Source organism: Pocillopora damicornis, chromosome 12, assembly GCF_964200805.1.
Source record: "Pocillopora damicornis chromosome 12, jaPocDami1.2, whole genome shotgun sequence".
In the NCBI taxonomy this organism is placed as follows: Eukaryota; Metazoa; Cnidaria; class Anthozoa; order Scleractinia; family Pocilloporidae; genus Pocillopora; species Pocillopora damicornis.
In genome coordinates this window covers 4,464,537-4,491,952 of record NC_142681.1, presented here as the reverse complement: position 1 = coordinate 4,491,952, position 27,416 = coordinate 4,464,537, and the positions used below count along the sequence as shown (strand labels likewise).

At 37.6% G+C, this 27,416-nt stretch overlaps 2 protein-coding genes across 19 annotated transcripts; one reads left to right on the top strand and one right to left on the bottom strand.

Annotated features, from left to right (window-relative positions):
* The first annotated feature begins 1,504 nt into the window (after nt 1-1,504).
* On the top strand, nt 1,505-21,006 carry LOC113681540 (uncharacterized). Of its 18 annotated transcripts, XM_027198639.2 has the most exons (10): nt 4,273-4,431; nt 5,228-5,292; nt 9,585-9,768; nt 13,628-13,865; nt 15,420-15,605; nt 17,341-17,694; nt 18,030-18,476; nt 18,856-19,062; nt 19,569-19,706; nt 20,091-21,006. In XM_027198639.2, exons 3-10 carry the CDS (start codon nt 9,721-9,723, stop codon nt 20,108-20,110), a joined length of 1,638 nt encoding a protein of 545 aa, XP_027054440.2. In that variant the 5' UTR covers nt 4,273-4,431; nt 5,228-5,292; nt 9,585-9,720; the 3' UTR covers nt 20,111-21,006. The 18 variants fall into 18 exon arrangements, with proteins under 18 accessions (XP_089044839.1, XP_089044829.1, XP_089044835.1 ...); XM_089188700.1 differs by lacking the exons at nt 4,273-4,431; nt 20,091-21,006 and adding an exon at nt 1,731-1,825 and having other exon boundaries at nt 19,569-19,892; XM_089188706.1 differs by lacking the exon at nt 9,585-9,768 and having other exon boundaries at nt 4,295-4,431.
* On the bottom strand, nt 20,438-27,158 carry LOC113681541 (alpha-N-acetyl-neuraminyl-2,3-beta-galactosyl-1,3-N-acetyl-galactosaminide alpha-2,6-sialyltransferase). The gene is made up of 5 exons (XM_027198640.2): nt 26,623-27,158; nt 23,892-23,982; nt 22,441-23,079; nt 21,897-22,001; nt 20,438-21,763 (listed from the first exon to the last, which is right to left on the bottom strand). Exons 1-5 carry the CDS (start codon nt 26,648-26,650, stop codon nt 21,574-21,576), a joined length of 1,053 nt encoding a protein of 350 aa, XP_027054441.2. The 5' UTR covers nt 26,651-27,158; the 3' UTR covers nt 20,438-21,573.
* Nucleotides 27,159-27,416: the final 258 nt, after the last annotated feature.

The following is a 27,416-nucleotide window of genomic DNA, read 5'->3' as shown; positions in this document are numbered from 1 at the left end:
CTGCTGTTTAAGGAACTTTTGTGGTGTTGTACCATGCCGTGATATTTAATGTAATTTCGTATAGTGTTTTATAAAATAATTGAAATAGTACGCGCGCTCTGATTGGCCATAAAACCATTTTACATGAGCATATGTAAACACGGTTTTCATTCCTCTTTCATTAGTTATTTTATAAAAGAAATGTGAAATGGTTTCCGTGTTTACATAGCCTGATGTAAACACGCGGGAGGTTTGGAGAACACTCGATAAGCTGGAAACCACTCCGCTTCGCGTCGTGGTTTCCTACGCTTATCTCGTGTTCTCCCAACCTCCCGCGTGTTTACATCAGGCTATGTAAACACGGAAACCATTTCACATTTCTTCAATGTCATGTGTTTTGAGGAAAACCCCATTATTCTCCCAGCACCTGTTTCATTGTATAAATGGGTGGTAAGGAAAAAATTAAACGCGGAAATAACATTTGTGGACATGACAGCCACAAAAACCTGACAAAAACGCGTCGCAGAAAATGCAAAATTTGAAATTCACCTTGAAACAAGGAAGAAATTATTTTTTTTCTTTAAACTGTAGCAGTTTAATCTGCCAAAAGTGCCATTTACAGAGGAAGAAATTTAATCCCAGCAGCACGAATGACTTCTCGCATTTCAATTCGGATACGTATGCGACACAGTGCTGTGTCGTTTATATGTTGATCCTTCGTTTGAGATCCGTTATCGCAGAAATCTTGAGGACTAGTGATGAGTGTCCGAGATAAAAGGGCATTAAGTGAGCTACGTCGATGTATCAAGGTTTCTACGTTTTGCAAAATCTAGCCTGAGTTTTCTTCATTTGTAATTCACGTTAATCTTCTTCATTCTGAGTCATTTCTGTTCCTTTTTGTTTATTCTTGTCCCTTTGGTGTCCACATCTGACCCTAGTAAATTATTGTTAGAAGGTTCCAGAAAATCTATGACAGTTTCAACTGTCCAAACAAACTGAAGGCTCCTAAAGATATCTACTATTGTTTGTTTTGTGTGATATGGTAACTTAAATTGCCAGCATGATCTGTTTACTTCTGAAAAGTTGTAGAGTTGGTCTCGTACTGTAAAGGACTAGCTGTTTAATTCAACATGGTTTTAAATTAAATACTGGACATTCAACTCTTAAGCAACCCAACAAAGTCGTATCAACGAGTTAAAGTGAGCTTCTACTGTAGCACTTGTAAGGTGTTGTAACGAACAGAAACCCCTTAAACAATTTCTCCTCTTAGCAACCACAATATTTGGAATTTTCATTACCTTTAGCTGTCTGTCGAACGTATTGTTATGATAACTGCGCTGTTGTTTGCATTACCACAGTGCCTGAACCGTTAAAAATAAATTATTGGAGGTAGCTTTAGCACCTGGCTGTGACTTGTTGCAATGCTTTTAGTGCTCAGTCGTTTACAATGCATGTTGTTCGGCCAGTGGGGCAAATTTGTCTTAATGTAACGTTCAATTAAAGGATTAATATTTTATAACTTCTCACAATTTGTAACGATTCTAAAAACGAAGGACAGCAATTGTGGTTCGTCGGTGCCACGTTTCCATTTTGTTATATCTTGATTAACGAGAAAGTTCGAGAAGTTACTAACATAACAGGTGTAAACCTATAGTCTGTGGCGTAGGATGTGTCTACTGATCTGTTTGGTTATGGGCACGCACACTGTCATTTAGAAGAAGCATTTAAGAATTTACATGCTCCCTGTCAGCGAGCTGACTGATCCTCAAGAATACATATATGCTTTAAGTGGCTATCGCTTGGATGATGGACTGAAGTAGTGCTGGAATACAAGAATTTAGAGCCGGTAAGTGTATCGTGAAAGGAAAAATTTAATATTGGTCACGAGCCACTCATTTTGATGGACTAATTAAATGGCACAAAAGATGTCTTTTTAGGTTCAAAGGAGAAAAGCAGGTGTTGAGGAAAATTCCCTGCGACATTAATCACGTTTTTAGCGATGAAGTCACTTAGCCGCCACCGATTCTTTAATGTCCTTAGGAAAAGCTTTCCTTTCATGAAGAGATTTAAACTGAAGTGACGGTTTCTTTTAAGACAAGTTTCGACTGAACGGAACTCATTTGACCGACCGAAGACTAACCGGCTAATGGACGAAACAACATTTCAGCAAAGTACACAGCTAAAGTAGATGTGCAAAGAGAAGTTGTTTTCAAGTCTTTTTATTGTTTGTTAGGGTTCTATATTCCAAACTTTTTAAGCCGTGACTGCGATAATCTCTTATCTATGAAATTTCCTCTCCGGTGTTAACGATTTTCACATATTTTCTTGAGGGCAAAATATTCAAAAACTGCATCTTTCGATAAATTGTTTTGTCTATATCTATTTCTCTTCGAAGTGCAATTTGATCTCCAGAAAATGAAACGTTACTTATCCAGTAAACAACTTGAATTTTTTTTATTATTTTCGATAAGATCTCCTCTCAGTGAGCCTTTGTGTTCTTTCATTGCACTTATTATACGCATATTTTGGGTGTCTCAATTTCCTCACTCAAAATTGTTATGAATAATTTTTCTTCCTCCTTCTCCTCTTCCTTCTTCCTCTCTCTATAATATAAAGAAGCGGAAAAACCAATTCTGCTTATTTTGATAAATACATTTTATCATGCTGCATGGCGGTGAAATTTAAATTGCAAATTATTTTAACACTTGTTACAGTAATGCTTTTCTGTGAGTTGAATTACGATTAACTTGACTCGACTTTCGGTGAACACCCGTTGAATGCCACCATGGGTGGTATGGATCTTTTTCTCGTTTCTCTGTGGCAATTTATTTGCCAATAGGTAGGAGACACTACTATTTACCAGAGTAACTATATTTATAACATAGCTAATAAATTTGTCCATTCAAATTCAATTGCGCGAGCGTGCTTCATATTCCTATTGGGCACACAAATCCCTCGAGAAAAAAAATTTTCAATCGAGTTGAAAATGCTGGAGGCGTAGCCGAGAGCAACTCTAGCTTTTTGAGTGCTCTCTAAACTTCCCGCGTGCTTCATATCTCGATGAACGCACAGCTGACGTATGAACCAATTGTTACATAACAGTTTTAAAACTAAAGTCGATATCTCAGTTCACTGACAGGGACTGTATATCGCCATGATAAATGGCACCTACTAAACTTTTATGCATCTTAAATGAACGTTTATTTTTTACCATTTTTTAACCGGGTATTTGAGTAATTTTTTTCCATAAGCGTCTGCCTACGGTGTCATAGACGGCTGTGCCTTAAAGCGAAACCCAACACTAGAGCCTGCTCGCAGACTAAAGAGACGGCGGTGAGAGGTCTTATGGGTAGAGGTATAGACAGTCCGTAACCGGCTTTTATTGAAACCCTTGATTTAACCGCAGTCGCCTCAGCAGCCACCTTGTTGTTCTTAGTGCTTGAAATCACATCTTCACTTCCAAGTTTAGTTCGTCTAGTCAGTCTATGTATGTATCATATGGTTGTATTCCGATGATTCCAAGTATACTTGGTTTACGTCATTCAATTTTAGGTCGGATTCTTAGCCTAGTGAGTCTTAATTGAGGGGGGGGGAGGGGAGGGAAGGGACAGCTTAATTGCAAGAGGACTAAAGATATTTGGACGACCAAAGTGCGCGCTATTCGTCAATCATAGTGGTATTTACGGTCCAACTTATAGTCAAAGCTGTTCTGACGTCAGTTTTCTCGATCTCTTCGGTCACCTGCACAAAGCCCCGGGTGAAATTTTTATAACAAAAATGTGAAATGTCCGCGGGAATTACCGCACCGCTAACGAGAAATGGAATTTGGTTTATTGGAGAGTTCACGTTTATTACCTCATCTGTGGATAAAATCCGTGTGTTCGACCTTCACAGATCTCAGTTTTAAGTTTCTTATGAGTCTCAATTTCCATTTGGTTCGTTTGCATAATTTCGATCCCCGTTGAAGACTGAATATAAGTGTTACGGTGTACGAATTACCCGCTCCCTTTAATTTCCCACCGGTACAATAACGCTCAGTAACTACATGTGCGGCCAGAATTCATTAAAACCTGTGCCAATGATACGACGGCGATCATCCGATGCTTTTGTGTTTCCCATTTCACATTAATGACAAAAACTTTCCCGAAAAACATCTCATCTGAATCACTGCGTCATCTCGCCAGGAGAGGAGGTTTGACAATCGAAATGCACAGCAGCAGAATATTTCAGCCGTTGACAGTGACAGAAGTTGATTGGAAGTTAATTAATAATGCATGTAGTTCGAATAAAGTGAAACAATTTATTTCTAATCGTTGTAGTCAATGAAAGAGTAGAAATCATATGGCGATATCCTGCTCCAAGCCTCGTACTGCAAAGAGGTTCCTTTTAGGATGCTACTGTAACAAGCCATTGACCTGAGAGATGAAACTTCTCATATATGTTTTGAATAAGGTCGGTATTATACTTCTTCTATCTGTTTTATATATTGCGGTAATTCAAGCTCAGTCGTGATCAACCATGCAACAACAAACGGGGTAATTATGATATTCGAAACAATCGTTCAAGAGCCTTTCCGATGCTAATTTAGATTTGAATCCGATACTATCTTGTATGCGAGTAGTATATCTTGGTGTCTTTAGTCGTTTAAAATTTGAGATTTCATTACCGTGGAATTTTCAGTTACCTTCTGTGGCATGAAAACTGACATAAAGTTGATAAAAAGAGTGATGATGTTGTACGATATCGATGAATCACTGCGTCAGTAATTTTACTCGCAGGAAACCTTTCAGGTTAGGTAGAAGACATCTCCATTTCATTCGTATAGATAAAATTTTGGCAATGATTAACGGCGATAAAAAAAATAATTTTGAGCTCCGATCCGCGACTGCATAGAAAATTTTTTCTTAATTTCATTCTACGCAATCGTATTTGCAATACCTCCCTCCCCTTAAGCGCGTCAATCATATGCAACGTTCTTTTAATATTTAACGAGATGACAGTATTCATATCTCAGAACTATATTCATAGCTTCAGTTCAACATCAAGACGAATTGAGAAGAACACGTGAGAAAATGATTTCTTGTGACACTTCTGAATCGATTTTCAGCTTGTTCTTTCAGTCTAGCATTGTTTAGAGTTTAATCGTCGCTCATTCTTTTCGATAGTAATTCGTTACAATGTTGATAGTGGCTATAGCCATCTGTTAGTTTGTCTGAAAGGTTGATACATCGACCATTTATTATTTCAGAGAGGTTTCCACATACTTTTCAGAACCAAATGCCCGAGAAAATAACGACGTTGTTTATGAAACAGGTTAGTAAAACAAGTCTCTACTTGATTGAAATTTTCGAGTTTAACACTACAGCTTGAAGGTACACGTTCAAGCTAGGTCTATCGTTATTACTGAATTAGAAAATAACTCAAAAAGTATCAATGAATGGAAAAGGTATGATGTAATATTCCGAGTGGAACTAAGTGAACTCAGGGAGAATAATTTAAAGATGGTTAACCTCGGCTCTCGCGTCCCGCAGTCAGCGACTTTGTCGTTTGCCCACGCAAACAAGAACACTACTGGCTAAGGTCAACCGTAAATCCAAAAAAAAAAAAAACGAAGAAGAAGGACTAAAAACCAAGGTCACGTTAGGGTTATCTCTTATCCAGACATTCATTTATCTTTTGGTCAACCAATAATCTCCAGACTGAGGTAATTTTACTCGTTCATTATAGTTATTAAAAAATACTAACACTACTTTGACTAAAACAAGAAAGTCCACTGTAATCGATTTTCACGAAAAAAAAAAATGGGGAACTCTCATCACAATTTTAATATTAGTGTCAGAAAAAGACAAAATTTTACAATCTACGTTTTGAAAGAAACTCAGAATTATTTTGCGACTTAAAATGATTGGTGCTCTAAGTGACATGTCTGATTGTATTATTGCGAATATTCAAAGCAGGTAGAAATGTAATTTGGCGAGATTATATTCAGGCTCCCTGCTGTGTGTCTTTCATCTTCGGGTCTTCGATAACAGTTGTTTCGCCCGGCGTTTTATTTAGGCCAGCTGATTAGCATATTGCCCTGGCACCTTTGTACAGGACTTATACGGTATAAAATATCCCTTCACTATGGAGTACTCTAACCTGAAAAAATATTTCTGGAATTTTTATTCACACTCACTGTTGCCTTATCATCGATTTTTGTCCATTGTTGTCATTTGAGGCTATCAAGACTCAGTACAATTTGAAATTTGTTTCGGCGTTTTGTTACCGAGCTACACTTTCTATCCAAAAAAGTATTTGAACTTTTCGAAAAAGGAAAAAAGTCTTGCCCTTGAAATTGTTACATGGTTACTATAAGCTTAATGTAGTTAACTAAACGCTATTTTTAACAAATCGTGTAAGATATAAGCCAACTAGAACTGTACCAACTAGTTGGCAATTCATTTTTTTTTCGGACTAGATACTCTCCACGCTGCCGACGAGCCTTATAATCTTAGCTAAATACTGCGAGGTTGTTTACTTTAATCCACAGAGTTGATATGTAAATTGGCCACCTAAGAGATTTTCTGAGGATGACGTTTCGAGCGCTAGCCCTTCGTCAGAACGAAATAATGCTGGCCCATTTTAGTAAGTCAGTGATGACCTAACGTGTGATTTTCTTTTATTCTCAACCGTTAGTGTATAGGAAGTTTCAACATTTTGTAAGCTTTTTCCCTGTGCTACAAGTTTGTAATTCCTTTTGCATGGAGTATTTTCAGTCTTCAAAGATTGAGATTGTTTATTGTTTAAATTACTGATTGTTTAAACCACACGCTCGACACTTATTTAAAAAATTCAATTTGAAAATTGTGCTATCGGTAAGATTTGGTATGAGGAGACAAAAATAGTTTGGGCCTGATCACAACATTGAAAAAAAAATGAAGAAAGCTTAAAATAATTAAGAACTGCCGAAATATTCATCTGCTGTTTTATTTTTCTGGAGGAAATCTTGTGGTCTGTAATATATATATTTCTTCCTAAAGTGTAACGCATAGTCGATGTCGGTTTCTGTGTTGTCAACCCGGAAAAGCGAGCCACGTTCCTACCATGCAGTATAGATTAAGTGTGATTGGTGACTTTTTTAGCCAAGGGCACATGTTTCTAAGATGTTATAAAAACACATAAGGTTTCGGTACAATGCATATCTTCTACAGAAAGAAATGTCCCAATGTTATCAGACTTTACAGCTGCAAAAATCAACTTATGAAAGGTCTAAACGATGAGATAAGTTAGGTCTTCTAGTTACCTTCTAAACTCAGTGATTATTTCAAGTCCAGCTTCGTTTTCAAAACCAAAAATCCTGACTTTCTTCCGTAGGGACACATCCACAGAATTAAGTGTAGCTGTTATTACTCAACCTACTCAACAAATATTGAAGTTTCGAAATGATGGGAATCTGTACAGCACGGGCTGAGTCGATGCCATTTTCAAAACCACCGACCCAATGAATTTGAGGGGAATTTAACTTTCAATGCCTTGGATATTCCGAGACCGAACCAGCTAAAAAGTCACCGAGAGGGATCCTGAGTTTTGAGGCATCCTGAAGGCTGGCGCCGCTTTCATTAGGTTCGATGAACGTTGATTATGTGTCAGAGCAAACGTAAAGCATGAGGTGTGATAAAGCTTGATTCTTGAAAGAAACATAAGGCTGTCACCTGATAAAGGGTTTCCAGCCACTTATCTTTTGAAACTTCTTGTACATGGACTACCGAGAAAAAGCACGTTTTATCATGGAGTTTTGTGTAATCTGATGTTATTGTTTTGCATAATTTTTTCAATGTTTTTCATCTTGTCCACAGTTTTTTTCCGCCAGTTTATCTTAGTGAAAAAATGAGATTTATAAGAGATCATGGAACTCAAAATCCAGATCTGACGAAAATACCTATAATTCAGTGATAAACTATGAAAAAAAAAATTGAAGATGATTCATAAATCATGAAAATTAGTGCTTTTATGCATACTTTCGCGACTGTTCACAAGACGCTGAACATGAGAGATATGAAAAATCATTCTGTGCTTTTACCAAGCAAAATTTAACCGAGTTTTATGAATACTTGCGAAAAAAATTTCAAAATACTTGTGCCTAAAGAAATAATTTGTTCCCGCAGTTAATTATAGGGCTTTCTTTTTCGATGGGAATAGCAATTGCAAGTCTCTCACCACACCGTTCCCAAGTCCACACAGGTACTCACAGGCATTGCATTATTTATGTGCATTTAATGTTCCATCTACAGTTAAGTTTATCACGCAAGTTTTAAACAAAATATAAACTACCGTCATTTTTGTGTAGAAACTTGAGATGAAGTGAAAAGGTATCATAAAAACTGGTCGTGGTTGGTTTTTTTTTGCTAATCAGATATTGCGGTGCAAGTCGCGTTTTTAGTCAAAATATCTACCCTGATTTAAATCTCACAAGTGTAAATAATTCATATAATGTAAAATAGTTCCTCATTAAGCAAAAGTACCCTATCTGGGGAATGGTGGAGTACTAATAACGTTTAATTAAATGGATGTTATCTACGATGATTGGACTCATTTCTAGAGCTCCTGCAAAACATTCCGCTGTGTTCTTATAGGCGTCTTTCCGTGAGATCCGTTTTCCTCGAGACAATTTGAATTAGCTATTTACCAAAGAACATAGCTTTTTTTGTTTTGTTATTCTTTGCTGATTGAACTAGTTTCAACACAGTTTTAGAATTACTTAGCAACTGAGAGCTTTGATGAAAGAAGAGGCGTACAAATTTTCCCTCGATTGAACTATTTGGGTCAGTGGTAGCGGCCAACTTTAAACTTTACCTAAAATAAACTACAAATCTCTGCAGCTATCAAAAGCTCACCAAGTTTTTTCTGAGGCTAATGATGCTTGCCTGAATAGTTGAAAATGTAAACCTAATTAACATGCTTCAAAGTTCTGCCATTTACTTTCTTTGAACTGCCTACTGTCAGTCCAGCTTCGACCTCAGTTCGCTCGGATACGACGATCTCGCATACAGCGTTTTACTCCATTTTTTACTCGGTGATAGCTATGTTATGTCTCGGAAGCGCCAGAGAAAACCGATGATCAAGACTCAAACAAAGGTGCTTTTAAAAACAGTATTTGTAAAAACGATTTTACCTATTTAGAGTCAACTAAAATTTTCTGTAGGGCATTCGCTTCATCAGACAACATATGTTATGATGTAAAAATTAACAATATCCCCAAGATGAAACAAGCCGTGAAACACTTCTTAATTAAAAGAATATAGGGAGTCTGGGACATATCAAAATAGTGAAAGAAGCGGGAAAAGGTAGAAGAAAAATGGATTGAAGTAATCGAATATTTGTACCCTTTTGTTAAAAAAATATTTTTGTAATTGTTTCCTTAGGGGATAAAACATAACAAAAAGAGGCAGGTGATTCTATGGTCAGAGATCGAATGTTTGATATATGCAAAGCTTTTACTTTGTGTGATAATGAATAATTTCATATTTATTACTGTATTACCAAATTAATTAGAACCATTCGCGTAATACTTAGCATAGGACCTTCGTGGTAGTTTTTGATCTTTCACCGTTTTTGCTACATAGCACTTTGCAAACACTGAGACCAATATGATAACTATCAGTTGCCTGAGCCCGATTTGGAGAGCTTTAAGGAGATGATACTCGAAAGAAAGTCAAACCAAAAGCGCCTTCTGTTTGTGACCGAAACCCGGCGTCAGTCATGAATTATTATGGTGAACACAAACACAAAGACGAAACCCTGGAGAAGGTACGTACCTTTTCAATAACAGGAGGTAACAGCAACTAAAACGCAGTTTATCGAGATAAGTGTGTTAAGTGCTTATTCAGTTAAAACATTTTTCGGGCCTTTCTTATATTTGCACCTGACTTTACTTTCCAGTCAAAACCTGGTTATCGTCCAATACTGTTGTTGTTATTGTTCCATTTACCCTCTTATTTATCTTATTTCACTGAGAAATAAAGTCGAAATCCTTTAGGGAACAAAGTCATTATTTCTTTATCTGGCGATGTTCGCTAAGCTTCAAGAAAAACAAGTCGGAAGGAACACCGGAAATTTGTTTTGCTTTTTTTTTCGTTACATTTTTTACTGGACCGCTCGACTGACACAAACTCGGTTTGATTTGGCTTTCCCTGTAACATGTAAAGACTTCGGAGAGCAGCAAATCTCCAATCCTTCAAAATGTATTCGCCAAACATCGAGCAACCAAATTTCAGGCGGTGCGTTAATTTCAAACGGATACTTGAGAAATAAATTAAAGAACGATTTGCGGTATGTCATAAAGGTTTCAAAACAAATGTTTTTATTTGCTAGATAAATACAGAAAGCGTTGGAAAGTTCAAGAGAGTTCCGACTCGTTGTTAATTCGAGCAGGTTCTAGAGAGAAGTCTTCTCTCAGGACAAAGGGTTTTATTAAACCGCACTAAATGAAAATAGATTCACGAAGCAATAGACATATGCTCTCTGTCACCCATGGGATGTATTCAAATGTCATAAAAAAAGTTACAAATTAATGTTTGAAATACGCTACAGGGCGATTAAGGTTTAGTGAGGTATTTTCGAGTGGAAAAGTACTTCGTTCGCACTTGGTGCAACATGACAATGAATACGTTTAGTGGTACAATTAACGATCGATATTTCTTTGTATAGCATCCTCGACCATTTTCAAGTTAAGGTACTATATCAAATTTTATTGATTTTGATCTTTTTGTTGCGCTTGAAAGAAAACCTTTTGGTCAAATATGAAAATTTACGATCATTTTTTTCTTCTTCTCGGTCGAAACGATCGTGAGTTGTCTAATAAATCTAAGGGGAAAATGATATCTTCTGGGTTTTTTTTCCGAATCTGTCTCGATCTTTTAGAATCTAGAAAACTGAACTAATATGGCACATAGGTACTTAGATATTCATCCTGTGTCATCTGCATCGTCGCCTTTAAGTGGCGTTGTCTTGACAATCACCTTCGTTTTGGATTAAAGGTGTTGTGAAATAACCTCTATAGTAATGAAAGATTGACACTTAAAATATGATCTTTTTTTGCAATAATTACTCTACTTCTCTCACAATCAAAATTTCAGTAAAACAATCACATAATCTTCTAGGGTTTGTGACCTCAATCCAGCTCGAACCCCCTCGAAATGATATCATGCGGTGCGCAGTGGCAGCGCCTTATCCGATTGGGTTCAAAACTTGAAAAAGGCAAAGTAATAACCTTCACTAATTTGCATGTCAGGCGAGCAGAACATCAAATTCAACAAATAATAAATACTTCAAACTCCCGCCATCCAGACAGACTGTTGTAAATCAAATAACAATGAATTGTTTTAGCTTCGCTTATGCGTCAAGAAATTTAACTATGCAGATTGGCTGAAGCAGGAAATAAAGAAAAAAAGTTTACGCGATCTCCATGCATTTTGAACACTTAAGGGTAATAACAGCCCAACAGCTATGTTTTTTGAGTAACAAAGTTGTCTTCCAGCCACAGCTTAGTTGGAACCAAAACTAAACATAAAGCCGGGGAAGATGAAGTCGTCCAAAACTGCACCATTGTATCAGAGTTTCCCCCTCTTTTTATCCATAGGGTATGACTTCAGCAAAATTTTTACAAGAAAATTTCGGCAGGTAGTCTTTAATGTTACACTCGTAAACTATTGAGCAAGGGTATATACCGAGACGGACGAGGAAACAAAATTGACGGGCCCTTTTTAATCTAAATCGCAAACGAAACCTAAGAGCTGTAATCTTTATGTAGGGGAGGACAAGTAAATGGCTACCATGTCTTACGCTTTACACGTCGTTACTGTGATATCCCTCATGATCATCGACGTATATTTTGTTCGCTTGTTAATCTAAAATTTCTAGAAAGTCAGAACAATATGATAGTTTCGTTTCGTTTCGAACACCCCAAGTGAAGCTAATATTCGTGCTTTGTGCCCCCAAAGGACACCCCCGTAGTTGTTATTTAAGAGTCTCCCCGTCGTTGTTTCAGTCTCCCCTGAAGTATTCGTGATAGAAGGATAATCTACTCTCAAACTGAGAGTGCCAGAATTATGGCATAGGTTAGCACCACTGTTATAATTGGTTTTCGCACAAAATCTTTGATATAATTTAAAGAGTAGATTGATCTAACAGAATCGTATGAAAAATGTATTTTCTACCACATGATGTGTTTTCTTCTGGCGAGGATCTATGCAAGTAAGCGCATGAGCTGGTATAATTTAAATGAGAACTCTAAAGCCTAATGAATATATTACAATTTGGATTTGTCCCCTGGAGCGGTTGCCTGCGGATTCGATCTGTGGCCAGGAACACTGCTGATGCCCAATTCGAAAATGGGATACTAATTTATTTCAACTAGCTGGAAATCAAGCTGAAATTATACTGTTTCACAGCATGCCACTCGTCAGTTTTGCTACACATTTACATCTATTTTGATGAATACAATTTTCCTATCTCAAAATTACTAATCAAAGTCGTTATGAATCATTAGCTACAGAGCAGAAAGGCACCGAGTAAGTTCACGGGTTGTCGTCCAACTGTTTGTGCTTAAGCACATCTGCAATGGTCATAGATAAAAAGAGCTTGGAAAAAAATCGGTGAATCAAGGCACCGATGGAAAAAAGAGGACTTGATACATGCTTCCATGAAATAAAAAAAAATTAATGTTTATCATTACAGATTAAGAAATTCTATAACTCAATATGCATCTATTTTTTAAAACGCTTTACTTTTGCAGCGTTAATTTTTTCCCACAATCTGTTAAGGCCATCTAAACCTTTTCAATTTTCTTTTCTTTTTATGTTCATAATTTTTTTGACACGTATTTAAACATGATGTTAGGGAATTGAATAAAGATATTTGTGGTTTTGTTTTTACAAAACACTCCCTAAGTAAATAAATTGCTTAAGCTTTGGGGGAGTTTCCGAAGGCTTTATTTTGACCTTAATCATGTAAACGAAACTATTACCGTTGACAAGAGAACGCTGTTTAACTTACAGTTCAGATCATCAGAAAAAGACGTTCGCCACTTTTAAGGGAAATTATTACTTTTGAAATAATACTAAAAATATTCTCGAGTGCTTGTTTTAATTCTATGTAAGTCCAACATTGTAAGAAATAAACATTTTCTCGCTATAAAATATTCCCTGACACAGAAGTTTATAGACTGGCGTTTAGAAGTAAAATGATTGCCAAGAAAAAAATTGAAAATAAAAACATGTACCAAGTACCTGCTAACAGGCCACCGCTAACAGGTATTTCAATATTTAGATATCATGCGGTTTCACCGCGCGCATTTGGGTCCAATAATTTCTGTCGTCAGAGCCCTTTTTTGCGGAAGGAGAGGAAAGGCTTTTGAATATTACTTTCAATGTGTGCTTTTTTCATCTGAGGGAAATGGATCGCATGAAAACTGTAAGATATGGGCTATGTTGCTGTTTTCCTATGCAAATTTTTGGCACTTTAGGTGGATTATTACACTACTGAGGCAATTAAATTTTAACATTAGTGTACTTCAGACAAGGCGACAAGTTTTATGAGCAAACACGGTCGATTAAATGTTTGCGTAGGTTTATGAATCGGCGTTTTTACTTCTTATTACAACTTCCAGGTGATGTTCTCGTGTACGCTGCCTCCCTGTTCACTGACCCGAAAGGAACATAAAATTGCGAGAGAGAGAGAAAGGAAGAATACCCTAAAGGAAGGCAAGAATCGTTATAACATTGTAAAAGGCTTGGCAGAAGGTGTCGATGGAATTTCCTTTGAAAGTGTGCTTAAAAAAAGACACTACCTACGAGCAAGAAATAACTATCTCATTTTGGAGCCCTTCGATGACTCTGAAGACTACAGTAAGTGATTAAAACGTGTTTGATTCATGTTTTTCGTGACAAAGATATTCCATGAAAAGATAAAACATGAACTCAAACTTAGCTCAAGGAATAGGTACTGAAAAGCAACTGGCTGAGCTCATTGGATACGTTTGCTACCCAACGCCTGACCATCTCAATATGCTGCCAAAATACCTGTTATGTCACCATCGGTTTTGCTAATTTTTCACTACCACGCTCTATTGCTCAAACTCAAATTGAAAATTTCCCACTGTTACTTTGTTTTTTTTTTACGGGGGGGTTGTTGACACCCAAGCTGTCCAGTAAGCAAGAAAACTCGTTTTCAGCAGTTGTGAAAAAGCAAGTATGATAAATGAGAATATCGTTTTTTTGATTTCGTCAACTATTTCCAGCCAGCAAAGGCAGAATCGATTCCGTGACAGTTGTTCGAGAGATCTTATCGAAGAAGTTCATGTTAATATCAAAAGATAGAGGTGATTGCAATTTTATCTCCCTTCGTTTCGGGAAAAAATTAAGTTTGATGACAAAAATCTTTCTCATTTGTCTAGAAGTCGACCATTGGATATTGTGGAAAGGGTTCTCTTCATTTCTGCTAACATTCTCGGAGTTCAAATAGACATTCATTGCGTACCACGTTTTTATACGCCAATTAGTTAGTTATTGCGTGTACTTCATCATTATTCTACCATATGCATTTATTATTATCTCACCTAATTCCCTGGAGCGCCCCATATACACGTGCACTCCCTATTACGTCACTTAAGCATTGTCTACCACTACATCACACCTTACTACCCCTCCCACAATATATAGCTGTATTACTGATATTTTCTATCCCTGATGATGCTGTGGATCGGCAAAGGGTTCGAGACTTTTTCCTATTCAGATTTTTAATCTAGCCTTAGGCCTCACTTGAAGCCGTTCTACATTTTCAAAATGCTACTACAGGTCAACGTGAAACGGTAAAAGTAAATAGAATTTCGAGTTTCAAATCGAGCCATTTTGGCGAGCTGACGGAAACATTCGTAGGACTCAATGCCAAAGTTGATAAAATTAGAACAACCGGGTTATGGACCGCCATTATTGACACATTTTGAGGTGATATTTGTTTATTTTCTTGTACTACTAAGCTCCCTGAACCCCTATAGCTATTTTATATGGCTTAGGTGTCCCTACATTGAATTTCAGATTCGAGTAATTCTAGTCCAATTACGTTTATCCCTCTGAAAAAAAGTTGCTCCCCCATCCCCCTAGCTTACTTTAAACTCAAGAGGTTTCGTCAGAAAAGACAGGCCAAAAATCCGGTAAAGCAGAGAGTTTTCAAAAGTTCTCCATCATAAAAGATTATATTCATCTTTGACAATAGAGGAAACGTAACAGAAGAAGAGATTACCTCTTGAAGGCAATTAAAAAAAACTTATTGATTTACACCAGGAAGTCTTCTCTATCTGTCTTAGTTACTTATTTATTGATAGAATTACTGCGGATTTTTCCAACGAGTCACTAGCTACTTAGAAAATAACACTCAGATGTTTTCGTACGATTTTGTTTCAGGAAAAGAAAGTACATTTGTTCCCCTTCAAGACATGTGGTTTGAGGGCTATTTTGCATTCGAATCGCTCTTAAATCCGGCGCATTTTATTCGTAGACGCGGAGAGAAACTGCGTCTGCAGAAGTACGAGAACTCTCACTTTTTCAAAGAGGACTCCAGCTTCAAGTTAACGAGAAAGAGGTGTATGGGTGAGTTAAATTCTTAAAGGACTTAAAAGGAAATCGAATTCATATCCAACTACATAAGGAGGAAAAAAAACTTAGTGATCCTTTGTACTAAAAATTGTCCTGTAAATTAGTGACTTGCACGAGAGGCAGTGACTATAACCTCTTGGTAAGATTCTCGCACAGCCCCATTGTATTATGAAACAAAACTGTAGTCCTAAAGGCAGTCTATCGCTTTCGCTATTGTTTTCTTTATCCAAGAATTGTATGCGTATTGTATTGTATGGTCATCGGGCTGTGCGGAAGTCTTACCGAAATCTCCACTCAGGTTGCAGTCATGAACAGGGCTAAAAATTAACTCCAGTGCCTGGTGGCTAGTCGGGCCAGTTTCCTTGAATTCGTGGTGGCCCATCCCAAAATGAAGAAGCCCTCGATTTCCTTTAGTTTAAAATTAAAAAATTGAATGAACACTCCCTGGCTTTTAACGGAGTGTTAATTAAAAGGAAAGAACACAAAAGTCCAGAATCACGTGGTAATCACAAAATCAAAATGGCGTCTATATGTGGATTGCTCGTGAAATCATTGTTAAAACGGCTCGGAATTTCCACTTCAGAACTAAAAATTCACTAAAATGGATGATCTTAGAGTCCAGGTAAAGAAACGAAGAGAATGGTGGTCCAATTAAATTCCAAATTGAGTTCTATTTTTAACTTTGTACTTCGCATAATTTACATTGCAACTTTTCGAAATTCTGTAGCATAGTCGCTCATCGGGCGTTCAAACCTTAACTTTTGGTAGCCCTGGTCAGTTTTAACTCGCCACTGGCGACCATGCGACCGCCAATTTTTAGCCTTGCATAAACCTATACTTTTCCAGTTTCATCGATAAAATTTACTACAACAAGGTACCAAAAAAAATTGGAGGAACTTTATTTAGTGTCTCTACGCAAAATTCAGTTACTCACGAAGAAGTGATAAACACATACAAATTTACACCAAAAGCAGCAAATTTGTTTTGAATTACTGAAATAGCATCATGGCTAATTAGCGAGCGCTGCAATGGAAAATTTTTGCTTCAAAGGAAAAAGTGAACGAGCACTAGCTCACAAAAACGGCCAAATATTCTTAGTTCTTTTAATTACTTCAGGAATATTAAAATTTTAAGCAGTGTATTTCGATGTCTAAGAGAAATCCTTAGCAAATTTGTGTCATGGTGTAACATGCATCAATACAACCTGCAATTAAGCTCATATTGAGCTGAAAATCAGGATATTAAATCTTGCATACCAATTAAAATAGGAAAGAAAAATTGAATGTTTCTGTTCTTACCTTGCATCCAAATGTCCCGAACATTTCTTGCCAAGTCCTCTTTCACGAATGGAAACAAGTATTAAAAGAAAATTCTGGAAACGTGTCACTTTGCCACCAGCTACGCGGCTTTCATGCAAAAAGCGCGGGAAAATGCTATTCATGGAGACTGGGGATGAAAAGGACGAGTTTGAGGAGTCTTTTCGCTTCTAATGGCCAACATCAATTTAGTTATCAAACTTCGTTTTTATTCCTGGCCATTTTTTAAATGACGAGACAATTTTTCTGCGTCTCCCTTTTTTTACCCTCTGAGAGACAATGTCTGTACTTGCCGGCCGGCATTCAACTTTGATCGGGAAGAGTGAGAAGGATGGAATCTTCTGGGATTTACGATAGATTTGTAACATTTTAATGACAATAGATACTAACCTATGGGTTCCTCCATATTACAGCTTGTGTTAAGGAAGGCTCGCGAGTCTGGGCGAGGGCCGAGAAAGGATGTTTCCAACGAGGTGTTGTGACAGCGATGGACGACGACATACACGTACAACTCGAAAATGGCAAGAAAATACGACACAAGAAGGAACATCCTGAATGTGTGGTGCCTGACGCCGTACCACATGTGAGGGAAGTTGACATTGGCACAAGAGTGTTGGCCAGATGGTATAATCGCTTAGACACTTGTTATCCTGGAACGGTGACTGCCATTCGACGCAGTTTCTTTGACATAATATTCGATGACGGAGATAAGGGAATCAATGAGCTTCGAGAATTAAGAATACTGAGGAAAACTGAGGGCGAAGAAGGTGAGCTAAGACAGCCCCAAAAACATAAATTTATTGTTTATTATGTCAAACAACAATATTTTTATTTACCTGCGTGTTAATCATAGTTATTATGGCTATCAATTACATCTCATTATCGACTTTTTTGTCATCAGTGTTTTTCATTGACTTATTGTTTTGAGGACTCAACAAGTGAATAACCATGTGAATTCCCACAGAGTACGAAGAGGTACTCATCACTCCGGTAGCGAAGAAAAGAAAGACTAAAGCGATTTCGGATTACTTTCGACACTCGATTGAAAATCATTTTTTTAGTCAATTAACATTTGTTGTTGCTTGTGACGTGTTTCGTTTAGATGGCAAATCCGCACTGCCTCCATGGTCTTCGTTAGACGGAATACCTCGCATCGAAGGAGGGTTATGTATCGACTATGGCGATATCATTACGACCGGCCCCAGCTTGTTGAAACGGGAAATCAAAGAAAAAATTACAATAGACTATGAAATATGCTCTACACAAGATTCGCCCGACGAGGAACGCGTCTCTAGTCCTTTGGACAACACCGATGTGACAGAAATAACGGTCAACGGGCACGCGGAAGATCCAATGGAAAATGAACAGAATTGCCATCAAGATGAAAACGGTTTTGCATTGGAAAATAACTACAGTTACCTTACCCCGGACATTTGCGAAACGGAGCCACGAAATCCAAGTCAGGTCAGCGGAAGTTCGAGCGACAGTGGTTACCAAGGCAACAACAGTCATCGCCAAAGGAAAATAGGTGTTTGGAGGGCCACCTCTTGTGAGTGTACTAATCATATTTAGACTGGTAATATAGGGTGTTGAGTTACAAAGAAAAAAGCTGTTTCCTTACCATAGCGAGCTCAAGCTCAAGATAAAAAATCTAGCATAAATGGCTCTCTTATAAGCTTGAGGCACCGAAAGCGTCGCCTGAAAGGGTGATATAAATTGATTGAATTGAGTTTTCTTTGACTCCCATTACAATTCTGTCTGTCATATCTTTAAATCGATCGATCGTTCTCTATACCATTTTATCTTTGAATACTTCTATGCACTCCATTCTTTCTATGTTTACTTCAATCACTGTTTATTTCTAACTTTCCCATCCCAGCATGTCTAACCTCCCTCTCCTCTCCTATTTTCTATTTCCTATTCTCCAGCTCAACACAACGTGTTCCGCTGTGGGAATAATAGTCCCCAGTTCCTCTCTCCTTTGAGCTATCTCTCGCACCTGCACGTCCCAGGCCTTTCTGATATCTCTGACGTAAGGCGAAACCTTAGTGAATTGAGTGTCACTTCCAGTGTCGACAGCGGTTTTAGAGGCAGCGGTCATTCCTTCCGACTTCGGGATAGGTCTCCAGTCAGATGTAAGTGTACCGAATGACCATTCGCGAGCATAGCACGTGACTTGACCTACAAAGCACCTGTCTGCAATGGATACTGACTCTTGAGAGACAGCTGTCAATCTTAGCACTTTGCACGGACGTTTCTTTACCAGCTGCACTTGCAACCTTTTGCACATCTTATGCAACATTCGCTCCATCTATCTGTTATTGACTGTAATTATATTCTAATGAAATTCCTCTAAACTTAAAGATGATGGTTTTAACAGGACAAATGAACGTCATGAACTTTGGTAGGTAGTACTAAAGGTTCTTTCGGAGCTAATTCATAGTTTGTTAAGAATAACGTGAGGAAGTAAATTATTTTTATATTTATTTATGACACTGTTTAAAAATGCAATGTTTATTTTCATCTTACGGATAAAACAGATAGTACTCTTTTAAATGTCTTTCAAATTGAGCAAAAAAGGTCGACCAAAGAAGTCTAATTCTAAACTAATTTAATTTGTGCGGCTATCATTCGTCCTCAGGTCCCGGTCATGCGGTTCCCGTTACCAAAGTCCAAGAGAATTACTGGGAAAAAGAAAAGGAGCAAGAAACCGAGGAAGAAAAGCAGAAAATAGAAAGCACAGAGGATCTAAATGGGGAGTTTCATACTGGACCGCTAGGTAAGGGCAAAACAGTTACTCTGGGCCTTTCATTTCTTTCGTGTAACGATTAAGCGTTTCAAAAACTATTGAAAAAAAAAGGCTATATTTACTTTCTTGTCTTGACATTTGTGTTACATAAGGCGTATAGATGAAAGTAAACGTTTTTACGATGTCAAAATCATTTCATAAACAGCGCATAAAAAAGAAAGAAAAACTGATAAACTCGTCAACCTCTGGTGTGTCTAGTATTTATGTGGGAGTTGTGTTGTTTAAAGGAAATTACGATTTAAATCTTCTCGAAACAGCTTCTTCTCTTTCAGACAATTATTCCCACTGTCTTCAAGCTTCCTTACCCTCTCCCGCTATCTTATCTTTGTTCCTTCTTATCTTCCCTTTTTTAAGGCTTGGAAACGGTCATCTAACACTCTTCGCTCTTCAATCAAGAAAAAGCCATCGCAAAGTAAAATATTGCAACACCGTGGCTAGATTCCACTCCAAGAAGAGGCAAATTCTAAGAAACTCAACTTGAAAGAGAAGACACTCTCATAGCTGTTTCGTATGTAGACCTAGAACCAATCAGCCTTTCCAAGCGTAATGGGACGTGGAAGTCGTCGAAACACGAAGAAAAACACCCAAAGGAAGCGAACAGAAAAACCGCGTCTCGATCGTGGGAACCTTTCCCCGCCCCTTCCAAAAGAAGACGCTAAGTTGAAGATTGCAAAGAAGACAGACAACACGAGACTTGGAGGTCGGCGGAAGCAATTTGATAATGTATTGTGAAAGAAAAAGATTCCGACTTCTACCATCAACAGATAAAAAAAAATGGACTACATATCATATATGAACAAGTTATTAGGCAGTTACATTTGGTTGGTTTACCAGATAGCTTTATCAGCATCAATTTGTAATTTGCACAAATCAAAGTAAAGATTTCAAAGTCATTGAATCAAATTTGGAAGGAGAGGAAAGAGTTTTCATTCAGTAGCACTGATAAAACAATTGCAAGTGCACAAGTAATTGACATAATATCTAGTAACTTATGCAAGATATATCGAAAACGTCTCATTGATATCCACAAATGATAGAAAGAATCGTAAAAATATTACAATGAGAGAAGATGCGAGAAGAAGGCAATGAAGAACTAAAGTTCATTTATCAAGGACGAACGCTTCCGTTAAATTTCACCGTTTGTCGTCTTTGAAAATGAACAAAGAAAACAATACATTTTTACAATCTCAGCCACTGGGATTGGCAAAATCATAATGGCATGTTTCGAAAAATCTAGGCATATTATACAATAAAAACATAATACAGCGAACGTCTTTCCAAAGTTTTTTGTGTCTCCATAAAAAAAAGCTTGAAACATAAACGCATAATTGTTATCAGTGTAGATATAGCAGGGGTGGACTCTCTAGCACTGATCTGTCTTACTCTGACGCGTCCTTAAAAACAGGTTATCAAGAACAAGCCAAGGTTAAAAATCAACCCTTTAAAATAGCCGCGGTATAAGTTTGCTCCCCGGGCACGACATCACAGCCTGATTTACAGAAATTAAGGTTAGGCATCATAGAACGCAAGCTCACGCAAAGAAACACTACTGTGTCACAGAAAAACGGAGGTCACCCAGAAGAATTAAGTGGGTCGAAAATAATTTCAAGCGCATAGCTAAGGAGTATAGGGTTTAAAGCAAGCTGACATGCCCTTATTTGGCTGTAAATCGCTTGTGCTGTCCCCCCCTTCTCACAGAGAATGCGTGTTTACGCCGCTAGATCGGTTGTGGAAAGAGGAACGCAAGAATGAGGTTTAGATCTTGTGTTCGTTCTTCATAGTTTCCTTAAATGGAGGATAAATTGAAAAATAAACTGTTTGTTGGACTTCATATTGTTCATGTAACTATATGAGAAGGATAGAAGAACTCAATGTGATACTTGTGAGCCCAAGATTTAAAGATTTGTCTTTCCTGTCGGAGTCTTACAAGACCTTTTAAGAACTGTTGGTGAACTCTTTCTCCTTGACTCAAACAATTGCTCTGCCAGGAATCTGGAAGCCAGTAGAACACAGGAACGGTTCCATGTCTAGAAGGAATTCAACCACACTTAATCAAATTCAGATACAATAAAAGGGAACTGAAAACAAGGAAAAGCTTCTTGATTCTGATGCAAAACCGTATGCTGCTCAGGAAAACACTATGAAACCAAATGGATGTACCTTTCACAGGGGTTTTCCAATTCCATACCAAATACCCTGATTCGGGGACAAAACTGACGAACGAGATTCATTGTGAAATATCTTGTAGAAATGGGAAAGTCCCGCCTGAAAAGCACAAAAAACACTGTTTTAGATAATACAGTCTCTATTTCGACATTTTTCATATCAAAACAGCTTATCATAAAAAGTTTATGGCGCTTTCAAATAGGGTGCTCTATTGGTCATAAATGAAGTGGCAAAACCGAATAGGCTTTCTTTTAAGATTGTTCCTTAATATCAAAACTCCACCAGAAGAATGGATGCAAAATGAGGAATTGACTGAATTGATTCGAAAATAAGGTCCTCTCAGGTTATGCATGGACAAATCTGGTTGTCCAGTTGTGACTAAAGGTAAACGCCCGAGGTCCCTGATCTCCTAAGGTGTCTTTCATCTTTTTCAAATTTTTATAGACTTTCTCTTCAACGCGTTATGATTTGTCTCCTATTTGAGAATCACAAGTGAAGGAAAGCCTTCTTAATGCTAAAACAGGAGAGATTCAGCCACCTTCCGTATTTTATTCCAAGGTTTCTTGATTCTTGTGTGACCTTCTGGTAGGTTTCTTGCGTTACCCGAAGAACACCAGTATTTTTGAGGTATTTGGCAAATTTCTGGTACAGTTTAGAAAGTGTACAATTTTCACACAGCGCCTCATCCGGTCCGAGTAGTATCATGTAATCTAGATCTTCAAACGAAGCTAAGGTTTCCTGCCAAGAATCCCTAATCAAAGACTTGAAACCTGTCACTGAGACAACCCGAACAGTGGTTCTTCTTCCAACGTCTCTCTCATAACCGAGAGTAGGCGCAGAGTTCAATCTGAACACACAATCGGCAGAATCTATTTCTGAGCCTGCATTACTGCCAAGCAGCATTCCAGAAGAGCTCACTAAAGAGCACGTATGGCAATTGAGAGAAAGTTTGACAGGAATGTCGGGATTCGTGGCCAGCACGAAGAAGTGTTGCTTGGTACCAGACTCTTCAGCAGTTGGTGACTGAGCCGAAGAAGTCTTCATCGCAATTTTTTTAACTGGAGGGGAGCCAAAGGTGAATATAATAACTATAAAAAATATAATGGCGATGGTTGACACAGCAGCAACTTTCTTTATTTTTCCCACGGAAGCCTGATGGTACTTGACATTGAGAAATCTGTAATTAAGTAAGGTTTACCATAAGCATGAAAGCCCAAAGCTACCATTTTCTCAGCGATTACAAATGCTAAAGTTTACAGAGAATCATCCTTTATCTAAAGACGAAATAGTTCAGCCTTTACCTGTTCTGGATAACGGCATGAAAACGTTTCTACTTTAGAAATCAAAGAGAAAACCGAAATATCATCAGGTACGCTGGCTGGACATCAACCAATCAACCAAAAGTCATTTAGTGTGTCAGTCAGTCCATTTGCACTGATGATGTGCTGACGCTCAAAACGTCAGCTTTAGCAATTCTTTACGGTGGCCAAGATACATTTCAACTCAGCTGATAGAACCAAATCATCTTGTTATACTTCCCACCGACACAGCAACACAGTTTCTTCAGGAAATTACTTCCTTTAGTCAGTCAACTGATGAGCTAAACCAGGAATCAATCATTTCACCAGTCCATAGGTAAATATTCCGATCAATCGACAAAACAGTCGCTTATGCAATCAATCACTTACCCAGCAAGTAGCTAATGGTTTATTGATCGCTTAATTATCTAGCGACTGACTGACTGGCTGACTCAGTGAATAACTGATGGAAGGATGGATTAGATGGTTGACTTAATGACTGATTGTTTAACTGCGGTCTGATCGTTTGAATGATGAGCCGACAAACGATTAACGGAGTAAACAGTCAGTAAGACAGTCAATCACATAAATTACTTACCAGAGGAATCTCCTGAAACAGTTTAATCTAAGAGTTACATTACAGGAGAAAGACTATCCTCGTCCAACATCTTCTCAGATATGTTGTACATACCTCCGGACGTCCATGGTTGAGCTTTGGCCATGGTCCAGTTCTCGCCTGCCCACAAGAAACTCATCGAGCATGTCTTCATCCGCTACGCCAGCTGTTCACAGATTGAAAAACTATTTAAGTTGCTGATTGTTCCATCGTATAGGTAATTTGGATTTGTTATGGCTTGGAATGAGTCTGATAAGAACATAGATCACTTCAAAGACCCCCACTGAGGTGTTTAAAAAAAAGAAAAAAAAAGGTTTCCTTCAATTAAGCATCGTTTCTGATTAGGAAAATTGTGCTTAAAAGGAATTACAATGGCAGGAAGCCAAAAAAGGAAACGAAACATTAATGATCCACACTTTGAGAGTAGCTGAGGTGACTCGAGGGGAGAGATGAGTAAACTCTTATCAAAACAATGGCTATCAACTTACAAATTCATTTCAATTTGATTAAGTGATACAAAACTAAAATTGCGATTGGCTTATGTTATGGAAAAAAAAAGAACGATCACTTTTCTTTCAGCCACAGCATTTGCTTGGAAATTTAAGGTTTGAGAAAGTTTGGATTGACGCTATTACCGGAGGCAAACTGATAACTAGATGGTGCAGTAAAAGTAATTTATGTCTCTTATTAAAGACGAAAATCTTCTTAATGCCCTTCGGCAGTTTCATGTCCAACTAAAGTAAAATAAATATTCATGAGATTAGACAGGAGATTTATCGTACTCTGTGAAGTTATCTTTCAGTGCTATTTGTGGTTAGAATATAAATCCATCTCTTCAGTAGTGCGGCCGCTACCTGCACTATCTGAAATGATCTCTAAAGGATCCTTTATTAACACTCGCCACGTCGCCCCTTTACAAACCACTTACAAGTAGTGCTGTTTTGCTGCCTGATGAGAGATCTTAAAGGCTTAAGAGTAATCAATATCAGGAATCACCCCATTCTATATTTTTTTATAACAATGCACTGACAAACTCTTCATTCGGAAAAAATAATGGAACATTAGCAAGGGACATCCACAAATTCTCAGAATTGTATTACAAAGAATATTACAAATGACAAAAAAGAAAAATGATGCTTTCAATCCGGCTTAGAATTTGGAGAGTTATAGAATACCTTTTCAAAAGATTTGACAAATTTAAACTATTGAAAACTAGTCAGGTATGCATGGGTAAAACTAATACGAATTCAATGGTAAATGTTACAAATTTCCTCCCTATCAACAATATTTTACGTAAATTTGAACCAAGAGTATAATTAATCCGATATATTTTTCAATTTTCAGCCACAGAATATTTACGTTTGAAAAACAAAAAACGATGGAAAATGGAGAAAGTGAGATGTACTATGAGAGGGCGGTCCGAATTGACGAAGTTAATGATATATTTACATTGAAACGAAATGGAAACCATTTCAAATCGAGTCAAGCCTACAAAATTGGCCAATCACAATATGCATAGCATGCGAATGGAAGCACACGTTCAGTTCAAAATAATTTTTTCCGTGTTATGAATTTTTCCTCTCTTTATTGAACTAAAGGTGAGATCTTCTTATCACAAACAAGATACTAGCAACACTTTGATTACCACCATGTATGAAAATTATCCACACAAAAAAATGGTTTTTTCACAAATTCCTGTCATGTAAAAAATTCAGTTTTAATGAAAATCTCCGTGTCCATTAGAGTTTTTATTTGCCAAAATCCTCTGGTCTTAATCTTTTACTCTAAATTTCCTCCTTTCTTATCCAAAAGCAAAGTAAATTGACTTTTCCTTAATCGTGTCATTTCGTGTTTAACGTCAAAATTACATCAAATGAAGTTGATTATGCTACATTTTCCATTTGCTTTGATTAATACAGACATATAATTGCGTCACAAGACAGAATCTCGATAAGAGATAACCCAATCTTGTATACACGGGAAGAAAAATGTTTTTTGGGAAGTTAAATATATTCGGAAGCTAGAACAAACAGAAAATTCGCAGCGACTTGCGAAATGATTTTTCTTTTAAGCTTTTGTTTTCATCTCGGCAGGATGTCGGCAAAATCTTATCGCTAAAAGCTGCAATACTGCTTTTCGATATTGAAGGTTATCTCATGTATAGTGAAAATAAATCTGATAACGAAAGAAGATCACATTGGAAAGAAAATACTGTCACCTAATACTCTAAAAGAAGACATTTTGAGATAGGGAACATATCTTTCCACTAGGGAATTAAATTGGAGAATTCTTCCTTTTATGCGCCCAAGGACAATGATAATCTTTTTCGGTGGCAAAACTGAAGAAAATAACAGTAAAAGATAAACCACCACCTCTCGCTGAACCATTTGCCCGAAATTTGAAGTTAAAGAAATTTCTGCGAACAATAACAAAAGAAGAAACTTAAATATATGTAGATAAATAAAAAGTAATATTTTTGAACTTATTCACTAAGTGCAATTTAGTTTCCTTACTGTTGTCAACATTGACAAGGAAGGAAAAAAGAAACGACATGGTGAAATCTTTGTAACTGACTTGCTGGTAGATCACTTACAAACAAGCGCCACTGAAACCAAAACAAATTCAGTGAAATGTACCCAGCGTGGCTGGCTGCAGGACTCGTCGAAAACTGTTATGACCTCCTTCTTCAATGATTTATGACATACAACATTACTGAACCGACCGGCAATTTTAGGATGTTAAACCGTAAATTTCGCAGTCAGCACGGACAGAACACGTTCAACACGCCGGGGAAAACGTTTCTTACCGTAATAGAGCGGAAGATCCAGTGGCATGGGGACTCTTGGCTAATTCGTGATGGAGTAGCGCTCGATCAAAATCAACTCGAACGCTCCTCGAGCACTCACAAATACAACGCTTACCAAAACAGCGCAACAAAACAATCCGTCAAATTTGCATTTTCAAACGAGTGTGGAGGTGTAACAACAATCCAAGATTAATACGTTTCTCCTGCGGAAACTGATTTGATGAAAATCTCTAATTGCCACAACAAACATAAGAGCTTGCACTTTTACGTTTGGCTGTACACCTGTCACTTCCGAAGGGAATCGACTCAAATTGCCTCATAAATCTCGGGCCGTGAGATGCGACCGCAAAAAGTTTTTTTAAGATTTATCTTGAATTGAGGCGTTACGTTCAGTGGTTGCCGTTTCATTTTGTAGCATTCGGATGTTTTTCAGGGTAGACAAAATATTCCTGTTTTTCCCCTTTCCGGCAGCTGATTTTGTTTGATGTCAAATGCGTATGAGTTTGCCACTTAACGAAAATGCTTCCACCTTGTTCAACTTAAACCCACATCCGGGATTTCCTGGTTGCTCTTTCTTGTGCCCAGTGTCCTTATAAAAGGACGGTGCGATTTCAACGTCAGTTGAGGAGTGTCTTCATGAAAGCGAGGGAAGAACATTCTTGGGAAATACAGGGCCTACTTCCGATATGACTGGACTCAAACTTTAGATTACAAGTGGTTTTTCCTCTCGTTGGTGACCCTGTCTCTGAAATGAACGAACCACGAGGTTTTCAGCTTTGAAAGAGCTATCAGTC